The sequence below is a fragment of the Temnothorax americanus genome, unplaced genomic scaffold (assembly GCF_048541705.1).
Source record: "Temnothorax americanus isolate GAGA-0224 unplaced genomic scaffold, ASM4854170v1 Scaffold7, whole genome shotgun sequence".
Taxonomy (NCBI): Eukaryota; Metazoa; Arthropoda; class Insecta; order Hymenoptera; family Formicidae; genus Temnothorax; species Temnothorax americanus.
In genome coordinates, this window is record NW_027509792.1 from 546,710 (window position 1) to 559,521 (window position 12,812).

Below are 12,812 nucleotides of genomic sequence, written 5' to 3' on the forward strand. Positions count from 1 at the left end.
CGTCGTTCTCATCTGAGAATCAGATGAGAGTAACGTATTAGCCCGGCTTTATGCTAACGCAATCCAATCTGATGACGTTACAGTAGACATAAACGGGCATAGTGTTACGTTGTAGCACAATGTCTGTGAAATTGTACAAATCTAATAGCGAATTCGGGCGCTTGCGCTAGTGCACACTGAGTGCGCACTAAGGCTTCTTTATAATCTATTCTTATATTTAAAGTCATTTTTAAATACCTACACATTTAAAAATTTTTTAGCCAATAAAACAATCTGTATATGGATATCTATATGGATGCTGTACAAATCATTTTACAGACTAAGAAGTATTTGAGATGATCTGTAAATATAACAATTGATTTAAGAACAAGCCTTAGTGCGCACTCAGTGTGCACTAGTACAAGCGCCCGAATTCGCTATAATCATCAATGTATAAATTTTCTATATATAAAAAATAAAACACTTTAAAAAGGAACATTGTATTTCACGGAGTTGAGATTGTCCGATCCGGTATGCACGGTGAAATCATACGATGAGTCGATCTATTGCACTTGCTAGCGAAATACCGGTCGCAGGGACAATTAACGCATTAATTCAGCAACCACCGAACATAATCTGTTACGCAAATCAAATTACAGTGGAAACACAGTTTGGATCGCACCTTTTTTCAATAGTCTTCTGACGCGTTTGCGATTTAAAGAGAATAGAGTACTATTTTTGCGTTCATTATTTTATGGTACCATAGTTTTGTATTCTGAACATACAAAACCAATGTGACATACTTGTAAATATTAGTGTAAGATCGATAGAGTTATACTCCGTTCGTATCGAACTGTTGAATCACTTAATACAGCGTTACTTCTTTATTTAACATAGAGTACGAGGAGGCATTTGCTACCTCAATCTTGTTTCAGTCAAAAGGAAGAAGGAACATTGATGTGTAAGGATTTTATATATTACCTATAATTAAGAACATCTCTTGTAAATTATTAATATTTTTCAACTGAAAGGATTAAAAATTTAGAGAATGACTCTAAAAATAATTAATCATGTTTGCTCCAATTAATAATTAATGAACAGCTGATAATGTTTCTTTTTCGTAAGGAAGAGCTTCTCATAAAGTTTTATATTCATAGAAAATGAATAAACACGGTCGAGCGACTTGTAGAACGTATATTATCTTGTATGATCCGATGAACTATTGACATTGCATGCTGAACACACTATCTTATGAACGTATATAAAATAAATTATTTTGTAGATTATTTTACGCGCCCGCGTGAAGCCGATCTTGCAATTTTCATGTGCATTTCTGTAAATAGTATTGAGAAAGTGAGATAACATATTCGTGACGATACAGTTTTGATTGTAAGAAAGAAACGCGAATGTGTACTTTATATTGTCTTGTGTTCGGAGGTAGAATTGATCGCGTGGCAACAGAAGTCTGCTCGTTAGAGATTTTTATTTGCGAAGTGATGTTTCAGGCGCAATAGGAGCTATTTATAATTTATTACGAACATCCGATTGTGCGAGAAACGATGAGAGGAGCATTGCGGAATGTACGACAATGCACGAAGTAAAGGGGATAAGAAGGATGCGAGTTGTAAATACCAATTCGGAGAATGAAATACAGTGGCATAGTGGAATAGAGTTTAATATATCGTACGTATATATTAGATATGTAAAGCGATCATAACAACGTATTTTATCTATCTTTATTGTAGATTGCTCTGCGTTTCTGAAAATATATCTGCAGAAAAGTTTTTCATGGTAGTGGTGTGCGTTATTTGTGTCTAAAACAATACTTTTTTTTTATGAAAATTTTTTGATCTCTTATACACGCGTACACATTTAAATATTTAATATTTTAAATGTAACCCCAAGTGCGATTATAATGAGTAATATTTTCGCATATATATCTTTCTATAAAGAATTCTTGAATACGTGGACAACAGACTAAATACATATATATATTTGTGTCATTATTATTTGCAATTTATCATGATCATTATTGTTGCTGTTATACTCTTGTTGTTTGCATCCCATTAGACTGCATCAGAATTCTTTGTCGTCTTAAAGTTGAAACTGTGAGTTCTAGGTTAAACGTTGCACGGGTATTTATCTACTCACAAAGTATTCTTGGGAAATTTTCTGATTTTTTTTTTATTAAAGTAATCATTGTGGCACATAAACTTTTGTGAGGCTATTCTGTAATTCTTAACGACAGTTTCGTTATCGTTATATATATTCTATTGCGCAGTTTTTTTATCATATATATATATGATATCTGCGTAACACAAATATAACGATAACGAAACTGTCGTTATATAAGAGTAAAGCCCCTTGCACAATTGGCGATAGCGATAGCGATAGTGACAGCGACAAAGTTGCCGACAAAGCTACCCAAGGAGCTACAGCTTTGTCGGCATCTTTGTCGCTGTCGCTATCGCTATCGCTATCGCCTATTGTGCAAGGAGCTTTACAGAATAGTCCCACTGGTTTCTGCAGTTCTGATGGGTAATACAAACTGATTTTATTAAAATGACCTGAGGCACTCGATAACTTTCCTTTTATATTGCTTATAAAGTAGGTTTGAGATTTATATAATATTCTATATTTTAAGATTTTCGCAATAAATTGCATTTACTCGTGGAATGTAATAAGTTGCACTCAATATCAATTTTTTTGAGGACACGTATGAATTGCGTGAGAATTGTAAAGTGCTTAATGTTTAATAATTAGATTTATTGTGACATTTCGAATATATTGTAAAAGAAGTGCTTATTAATATATATTCACAAATGATTCATTTACGCGTCCACTTTATAAAATTAAATAAATGCTAAATAAGAAAGTATACTGAAAGTAAAAGAAATCACTTTTAAGGGGCAAAATAATACAGCTTATTTATTTTGCATAAGAAGTATGTATAAATTCTATTTTCAATTAGATTTATATTAACAAAAAATGTTTTGTCAAGTAAAATATATATATATATTTTATATATATATATATATATAAGTTATGGAAAATATTATATAAATGATCATTTTGCTAGATTACAGAATAATGGCTAGATTACAGGATAATCGTTTAGATATGATAATATTTGGTGCCACTGGATACACTGGAAAATATATAGTGAAAGATGCGACACATATGTGCAAAGAGCAGAAAATGAAGTTTGGTATTGCTGGTCGTAGGAGGGAAGCTTTAGTCGCGGTTGTTAAGGAATTTGCCTCAGGTATTGGAAAGAGTACATTTAAAACTTAAAGTTAATTATTTTGAAGAAATGGCGAATTTTTTAATTTTGTTTTATTATTAACGAACACTCCTATACTACATATATATATCTTTTCAGACGATATACCCGTTATCGTAGCTGACATAAAAGATGAGGAGTCTCTCAAGAAAATGGCAGAGCGAGCAAAGATACTCATCAACTGTTGCGGTCCATATAGATTTTACGGGGAACCAGTTATTAAAGCGTGCATTGCTACTTGCACTCATTACGTTGATGTCACTGCCGAAGAAGAGGTAGTTAAAAAATTAAAAAATCTCAAATAAATGATCGCTGATAATGACTTCTGATATTATTTATTTTTAATAGTTTATGGAGAGAATGCAATTAGAATACAATCACGCAGCACAAGAAGCTGGCATTTATATAGTAAACGCTTGTGGCGTGGTCTGTGTTCCTAGCGATTTGGGAATTATTTTCACGCAACAGAAATTTGAAGGAGAAATCAATGCTGTTGAAGTATACGTAAAGGTGTGGCCAACCGACACTGAGAAAAGTCCATGTATGAACAATACAACTTGGGAGTCCCTGATACACAATTTGGCTTATTCAAACTAACTACGGGAATTATATGCTAAGTTGTATCCTACCAAACTGCCCGAACTTACGCCGAAATTAGAATCAAGGTATTACTTTAGATATCACGTATAATTATAAGTTACGTTTTAGAAGTCAATTGTAAGCACAGTATAAATCTGTTTTATATGTGCGTACCAAGTGTTTAAAAATTATACAAATTTATACAAGACAATTATATACATATATTGATATATATATAATAAGAAAAAAGTGTAATTATATTAATGATGCGCAGCATTAATAATTCCGCTATTTTTGTTCATTGTAGAGGTATGCTGCACCGTAGCGATGTTTCTGAAGGCTGGTCCGTGCCATATTTAACGTTTGCTGATCGTCCTGCGTCTTTTCGTACATACACAGCGATTCTTGTACGACAAGTACAAAGAGAGGCCTGCGCAAGTTCAAGTTTACCTCACGTTGAAGTCAGTACAATACTGATAGAAACGCCATGAATCTTGACAAATAATTTCTGTAAAATTTTGTACGTTTATTATTAGGTCCTTTGAGTTCTTGAAAGGCGCCATTACTGGTATAAATTTATTATGCATGTCTCGCACAGCATGGGGTCGTAATTTACTTTTACGAGTATGTGTGCAAGTACTTGGGATTATCAAAATCATTTAGATAAGATAATATTATTAAACGCGATATTATTTGCAGTATCCGGCTCTATTTTCGTGCAGTTCAGTGAAGAAAGAGTATGAGAGCTTGAAACCGGGAATGTTAAAGTCGACGAATTTTAATGTAACGCTCAAAGCCCGTGGATGGACTGAAAAGTTTACTGAACCTACCGATAAACACACAGATCGACCTAATAAGAAAGTAATCACCAAAGTCAGTAGTGATTTTCCCACATATGAAGCGACTAGCATCATAGCGATTTTATCGGCGATTACAATCCTTAATGAAGCTGACAAAATGCCTGACAAGTAAGTAATTTATCAGTTATCTATTGATCTAACTTTCAAGTCTATCATTGTTATTTCTTGAAGGTTTAAAAACTTCCAGTTTGAAGTATTAGTAACTGAAATGTAATAATTATATAATTACATGTTGAACTTCGACTTTATTTTTATGTTATTATATCTTTACAGCGGAGGTGTATTCACTCCTGGTGCTGCATTTGGTAAAACGTCTCTGATCGAGAAAATGAATAAACATAATATTAAATTCGAGGTGATATCATCTACCGTGAAATAGAGATAAGTGGTATATGAAAGTTTTACAATCCTTGTATATTAAAGTAATCGAAAATTACATTTAATTGTTTACTTTATTTGGAACAAATAAAGACAAGTAAACTTTACATTACACTCTGACGCAACATTAACGCAACTTAATTTGTTCCTTATTTATCTGTCTTGTATTTCTTATGATTTCTATGAGAGAGAGATTTTGTAGTTTCTTTTACAATTCAAAACGACGCAATTCAACGACATTGCGTATTCAATATTACGTCTCTTTCAACGTCTTCTAAAATGTATATATATAAAATAAATTATTTTGTAGATTATTTTACACGTTTGCATGAAACCGATTTTGTAATTTTTATTTGTGTAAATAGTAGCATGCATTCAGAAGGCAAGACAATTTTTTTGTGACGATGTAAATTCGCACTAAGGCATAAAGAAATATAGTTGAGATTTTTTTATGTTTGGAGTCAAAACGATTGATATATTTGTCAAGTTAATCGAGCGACGACGTAGAAATTTGTTTGCTTAGAGATTTTCAGGTGCGAGATGACATTTCAAACGCAACGAGAACGCGAGGAATTAAAGGCGCGCATAGCTCTAAATAAACGCGTTTATACGCCCCTCTCTCCAGCGCGCCGCTTCCTCTAGCACATTCCAGCAATGTAGACGTATCTGAGGAAATCGGTTCGTGACAGCCAGCATTGTAGACGTATCTGCGCAAATCGCTTCGTGACAGCTGGCAGGACGAAGGACATACTTTCTTAAAAGGGAAATCCGATCTATTCGGCCACTAATTAGCTTCGATTATCGTGATACTTTCGTGTACGTACATATTTATATTTTGCATGTTGTACAGAGTTTATATCTTGTATGATCGAAGCACTTGAGCTACGATCTTTTTTTTTTATACGTATATGCCTTGTACGCGCTCATGTGCTGCGTCATGCGCCGATGCGCTGGTATATTACGACGGAACGGAGGAATAACGTAATTTTTAAGTTGAAGCCAATGGAGATTATCGAAGAGTAGATTGACATTGAGATACAAAATGCAATTAGAAGTAGATATTTGTCATTGATTGTGATAATTTATAATTATTATCAATTACATAATTAATAATCATCGTCAATACATCGTTATGTAACAAATATGAATTGTGGGCAAAGTTTATAATATTCAAGGTCTACAATGAGTTGTATCGTAAGTCATAAGTGAATCGACCAATCAACGTAGAGTGTCGGTGAGATGTAAGATGACAACTCAGCAGTCGTTCTGCTGAACGCGACCGTAGTCACAACCGCGTCCCAAGTATCCCAGGTATCCCTGTCGTAAGTCGGTCTCATACATATTGGCCAAATGCCAATATTTATGGATTTATGACACCGACTTACGACAGGGATACGACACGCGGTTGTGACCACGGTCGCATTCAGTAAAACGACTGCTGAGTTATCAGTTGTCATCTTACCAACACTCTACGTTTAATTGGTCGATTCACTTATGACTTACGACTTACGATACAACTCAATGTAGACCGGGCTTCATGCAAAATAAATAAATAAAACTAGCTGTCAACATGATTTGGTCCTTAAAACTGGTTTCTCTAAAAGTGCTTTACTTTCAGTACATTATTATTTTCCGTATATTTATTTAATTTCATAATATAGACATTAATGAATTTGTGATAAATCTATAAGGTATTAATAGGCAGTTCTTTAATTTTCTATGAGATTTATTCAACAATTTAACAAAAAAAACATTAAATTAATTGTAAGTTATAAAAGATATTAATGATTATTTTGCTATAGATTGCAGGAAAATGGCGAACAATCGTTTAGATATAATAATATTTGGTGCTACTGGATTCACGGGAAAACACGTAGTGAAAAATGCGGCACATATATGCAAGGAGCAGAAAATAAAGTTTGGCATTGCTGGTCGTAGGAAGGAAGCTTTAGACGCGGTTGTTAAAGAATTTGCCTCAGATATTGGTATATTTAAACTTAGAGTTAATTGCAAGTGATAACGACTACTTTGTTTATTATTAGCGAACGTTTTTATGTTACTCTGTCAGAGGATGTACCTATTATTCTGGCTGACATAAAAGATGAGGAGTCTCTCAAGAAAATGACGGAGCGAGCGAGAATACTCATCAGCTGTTGCGGTCCATTCGGATTTTATGGAGAACCAGTTATCAAAGCGTGCATTGCTACTCGTACTCATTACGTTGACATCACTGGTGAAGAAGAGGTAGTTCAATATACGTTCGCAACGGTACAACCATTGATCGATGATTTCTGATATTTTCAATATTTTACAGTTCATGGAGAAAATGCAATTGGAATATAACGAGGCAGCTAAAGAAGCTGGAATTTACGTAGTGAGCGCTTGCGGCTTTGACTGTGTCCCTATCGATTTGGGAATCATTTTCACGCAACAGAAATTTGGAGGAGAAGTCAATGATGTTGAAGTATACATGTCGATATCGTCAACCGCCACCGATAACAAAAATTCGTTTCTGAATTATGGAACTTGGGAATCTGCGATATATAGTCTGGCTCATGCACACGAACTACGGGAATTACGCGAAAAATTGTATCCTACCAAATTGCCCGAATTTACACCAAAATTAAAACCAAGGTCTGCATCTTCCAAAACGTTATGTGTACAATTATAAATTATAATTTTGTCAATAATTCCATTCATTGCAGAGGTCTAGGTCTAGTTCACCGAAGTGATGTCTCTGAAGGATGGTCTGTTCCGTTTCCAAGTGCCGATCGTCCACTAGCTCTTCGTACACAGCGATTCTTGTACGATAAGTATAAAGAGAGGCCTGCGCAAATTGAAGTCTATGCCACGTTGAAGTCAGTACAATATCGATAAAATGCCACAAGTGTTGAGAAGCAATTTCCGTTAATGTTCATTTATTACTAGGTCTTTCATTGCGCTCCTGATGTTGTCTATTACCGGTATGTTTTTGTCAATCATGACTCGCATGGCATGCGGTCGTAATATACTTTTAAAAGTACGTTTCAAAATATTTGCCATTGTCAAAATGATTTAGGTGTCAAAATGATTAATATGAAATAATTAAACGCGATATTTGCAGTATCCCTCTTTATTTACATTCGGTTTTATCAGCCACGAGAATCCGAATGTGGAAACATTGAAATCGGTACACTTTTCTATAACGTTCAAAGCCCGTGGATGGACTGAAAAATTGGCGACACCTACTGATAAACACACAAATCCACCTAATAAGGAAATAATCACCAAAGTCACCGGTGATTCCCCCGCATATGAAGGGACTAGCATCATGGTGATCCTATCGGCGATTACAATCCTTAACGAAAGTAACGAAATACCTGACAAGTGAGTGAATCATTAATTACTTAATGTAACTCTCTCTCGTGTCTAACATAGTCATTACTTGAAGACTTTTCAAAAATTCCCAGTTTATAATATAACCAATTAAAACGCAATAATAATAATAATTACATGTTAAAATTCGGCTTAATTTTTGTGTTGTTATATCTTTACAGCGGAGGAGTGCTCACTCCTGGTGCTGCATTTGGTAAAACATCTCTGATCGAGCAAATGAATAAACATAATATTAATTTCGAGGTGATATCATCTACCGTGAAATAGAGATAGTATATGAAAGTTTTACAATCCTTACTGACAAGATTTTTTTTTAATACACTATATTATTTCGTTTGATTTTGATACTAACATTTTTATAGTTTTTGGGTAAAGTTTATGCTCTCTATATTATATATATATATATATATATATATATATATATATATATATATATATATATATATATATATATATATATATATATATATATATATATATATATATATAACACACGCACACACACCACGCGCGCGTGTGTTTTTCAACTGTGTATTATATGTCTTATTTCACGATATTTCAAGAGAAAAGTATTCATAAGCGCGTGTACTGTGTATTTTATAATATTAGGGTAATGGAAAAATACATATAAATGTTTGTTTTGCTTGGAATGAATAAAAATAAGTAAACCAGCTTATATTTATATTTATATTTATACACTTATGACGCAATATTAATACAACCTAATTTGTTCTTTATTTATCTACCTTATTTCTTGTATGATTTAGTAGTTTTTTTTTACAATCCGAAACTGTCGACATTGCATACTCAATATTATTTCAATGTCTCATAAAAAATATATAAAATAAATTATTTTGTAGATTATTTTACACGTTTGCATGAAACCGATTTTGTAATTTTTATTTGTGTAAATAGTAGCATGCATTCAGAAGACAAGACAATTTTTTCGTGACGATGTAAATTCGCACTAAGGCATAAAGAAATATAGTTGAGATTTTTTATGTTCGGAGTAAAAACGATAGATATATTTGTCAAGTTGATCGAGCGACGCAGAAATTTGTTTGCGAGATGACATTTCAAACGCAACGAGAGCGCGAGGGATTAAAGGCGCGCATCGCTCTAAATAAGCGCATTCATACGCCCCTCTCTCCAGCGCGCCGCTTCCTCTAGCACACTCCAGCAATGTGTAAACGATGCCATTTTTGTCGACGGTCGACCGTCGACGTCGAGTACGTCGACACGCCTATCGATACCCATCGACGGTCATAAGACGCTAGACGTATCTGCGCAAATTGCTTCGTGGCAGCCGGTAGGACGAAGGACACACACTTTCTCAAAAGGAAAATCCGATCTATTCGGCCACTAATTTGCTTCGATTATCGTGATACTTTCGTGTACGTACATATTTATATTTTGCATGTTGTACAGAGTTTATATCTTGTATGATCGAAGCACTTGAGCTACGATCTTTTTTTTTTATACGTATATGCCTTGTACGCGCTCATGTGCTGCGTGCTGCGTCATGCCGATACGCCGGTATATTACGACGGAACGGAGGAATAACGTAATTTTTAAGTTGAAGCCGGTGGAGATTATCGAAGAGTAGATTGACATTGAGATACAAAATGCAATTAGAATTTATTTGTCATTGATTGTGATAATTTATAATTATTATTAATTACATAATTATTAATCGTTATGTATATAACAAATATGAATTGTGGGCAAAGTTTATAATATTCATGCAAAATAAATAAATAACTGGCTGTCAACATGATTTGGTCCTTAAAACTGGTTTCTAAAAGTGCTTTACTTTCAGTACATTGTTTATTTTTCGTATTTATTTAATTTCATAATATAGACATTAATGAATTTGTGATAAATCTATACTAATCTATAGGTATTAATAGGCAGTTCTTTAATTTTCTATGAGTTATTCAATAAGTTAACAAAAAACATTAAATTAATTGTAAGTTATAAAAGATATTAATGATTATTTTGCTATAGATTGCAGGAAAATGGCGAATAACCGTTTAGATATAATAATATTTGGTGCTACTGGATTCACTGGAAAACACGTAGTGAAAAATGCGACACATATGTGTAAGGAGCAGAAAATGAAGTTTGGCATTGCTGGTCGTAGGAAGGAAGCTTTAGACGCGGTTGTTAAGGAATTTGCCTCAGATATTGGTATATTTAAAACTTAATTATTGTAAGAGTAATAGCGACTACTTTAATGTTTATTATTAGCGAACGTTTTTATGTTACTTTTTCAGAGGATGTACCTATTATTCTGGCTGACATAAAAGATGAGGAGTCTCTCAAGAAAATGACGGAGCGAGCGAGAATACTCATCAGCTGTTGCGGTCCATACAGATTTTATGGAGAACCAGTTATCAAAGCGTGCATTGCTACTCGTACTCATTACGTTGATGTCACTGGTGAAGAACAGGTAGTTCTATATACGTTCGCAACGGTGCAACCATTGATCGATGATTTCTGATATTTTCAATATTTTACAGTTCATGGAGAAAATGCAATTGGAATATAACGAGGCAGCTAAAGAAGCTGGAATTTACGTAGTGAGCGCTTGCGGCTTTGACTGTGTCCCTACCGATTTGGGAATCATTTTCACGCAACAGAAATTTGGAGGAGAAGTCAATGATGTTGAAGTATACATGTCGATATGGTCAACCGCCACCGATAACAAACATACGTATCTGAATTATGGAACTTGGGAATCTGCGATATATAGTCTGGCTCATGCACACGAACTACGGGAATTACGCGAAAAATTGTATCCTACCAAATTGCCCGAATTTACACCAAAATTAAAACCAAGGTCTGCATCTTCCAAAACGTTATGTGTACAATTATAAATTATAATTTTGTCAATTACAAGTCAGGTTTGATGAGTATCAAGTATTTACAAATTATGCCAAGTTTGTAAAAAAAAAACAGTGATTATGTTATTGATGATAAGCAGCGTTAATAATTCCATTCATTGCAGAGGTCTAGTTCACCGAAGTGATGTCTCTGAAGGATGGTCTGTACGGTTTCCAAGTGCCGATCGTCCACTAGCTCTTCGTACACAGCGATTCCTGTATGACAAGTACAAAGAGAGGCCTGCGCAAGTTCAAGTTTATGCCACGTTGAAGTCAGTACAATATCGATAAAATGCCACAAGTGTTGAGAAGTAATTTCCGCTAATGTACGTTTATTACTAGGTCTTTCATTGCGTTCCTGATGTTGTCTATTACCGGTATGATTTTTTCAATCATGACTCGCATGGCATGCGGTCGTAATATACTTCTAAAAGTACGTTTCAAAATATTTAAAATTGTCAAAATGATTTAGGTCAAAATGATTGATATGAAATAATTAAACGCGATATTTGCAGTATCCCTCTTTATTTTCATTCGGTTTTATCAGCCACGAGAATCCGAATATGGAAACATTGAAATCGACACACTTTTCTATAACGTTCAAAGCCCGTGGATGGACTGAAAAATTGGCGGAACCTACTGATAAACACACAAATCCACCTAATAAGGAAATAATCACCAAAGTCACCGGTGATTCTCCCGCATATGAAGGGACTAGCATCATGGCGATCTTATCGGCGATTACAATCCTTAAGGAAAGTGATAAAATACCTGACAAGTGAGTGAATCATTAATTATTTAATGTAACTCTCTGTCTAACATAAGGCTTATTTGTTTTCGCTGCACTTCTGAACTGAAAGAAAATATATTTGTTTCATTCTAACTTATTGCACTAGTTTAGAAGTGCGGCAAAAACGAACAGGCCTATAGTCATTACTTGAAAACTTCAAAATTTTCCAGTTTATAATATAAGCAATTAAAATAATAATAATTATAATTACATGTTGAACTTCGGCCTTATTTTTGTGTTGTTGTATTTTTACAGTGGAGGAGTGCTCACTCCCGGTGCTGCATTTGGTAAAACGTCTTTGATCGAGCAAATGAATAAACACAATATTAAATTCGAGGTGATATCATCTACCGAAAAATAAAGATTTCCATTTTTATTAGTAATATTTTTTTACTAACACGCTTTATAATTACGTTTGATTTTGATATTAATATTTTTGTGGTTTTGAACTTTATGGTCTATACATATGTATTTTATAATATTTTAAGAGGAAGGTATTTATAAAATATGAATGTTAAAATGTTATTACAGTTTAATAAACATTACTTATTGCTACATAAAAAATGAGAAAAAGATTTATGATGTATATAAAATTTATATAAAATATAATACAATGTTTGCTGAATTGTACATCTTTTCATCATTACTTGTTTAAAATACATGTGGTGTAATTTAATATAATT

At 33.7% G+C, this 12,812-nt stretch overlaps 2 protein-coding genes and 1 pseudogene across 3 annotated transcripts; all 3 read left to right on the forward strand.

Moving 5' to 3' along the window:
• The first annotated feature begins 3 nt into the window (after positions 1–3).
• LOC143906044 (saccharopine dehydrogenase-like oxidoreductase) lies at positions 4–5,193 on the forward strand (annotated as a pseudogene). The gene is made up of 8 exons (XR_013259426.1): positions 4–1,662; positions 3,066–3,244; positions 3,362–3,537; positions 3,611–3,927; positions 4,149–4,302; positions 4,378–4,465; positions 4,541–4,809; positions 4,975–5,193. The product of XR_013259426.1 is annotated as a saccharopine dehydrogenase-like oxidoreductase (transcript).
• A 148-nt stretch (positions 5,194–5,341) lies between these two features.
• LOC143906045 (saccharopine dehydrogenase-like oxidoreductase) lies at positions 5,342–8,891 on the forward strand. Its single transcript, XM_077421815.1, has 8 exons — positions 5,342–5,895; positions 6,882–7,064; positions 7,148–7,323; positions 7,394–7,713; positions 7,785–7,937; positions 8,008–8,098; positions 8,183–8,445; positions 8,616–8,891. Exons 2-8 carry the CDS (start codon positions 6,893–6,895, stop codon positions 8,719–8,721), a joined length of 1,281 nt encoding a protein of 426 aa, XP_077277941.1. The 5' UTR covers positions 5,342–5,895; positions 6,882–6,892; the 3' UTR covers positions 8,722–8,891.
• A 745-nt stretch (positions 8,892–9,636) lies between these two features.
• LOC143906046 (saccharopine dehydrogenase-like oxidoreductase) lies at positions 9,637–12,754 on the forward strand. Its single transcript, XM_077421816.1, has 8 exons — positions 9,637–9,848; positions 10,462–10,644; positions 10,731–10,906; positions 10,977–11,296; positions 11,465–11,611; positions 11,682–11,772; positions 11,855–12,117; positions 12,385–12,754. Exons 2-8 carry the CDS (start codon positions 10,473–10,475, stop codon positions 12,488–12,490), a joined length of 1,275 nt encoding a protein of 424 aa, XP_077277942.1. The 5' UTR covers positions 9,637–9,848; positions 10,462–10,472; the 3' UTR covers positions 12,491–12,754.
• Positions 12,755–12,812: the final 58 nt, after the last annotated feature.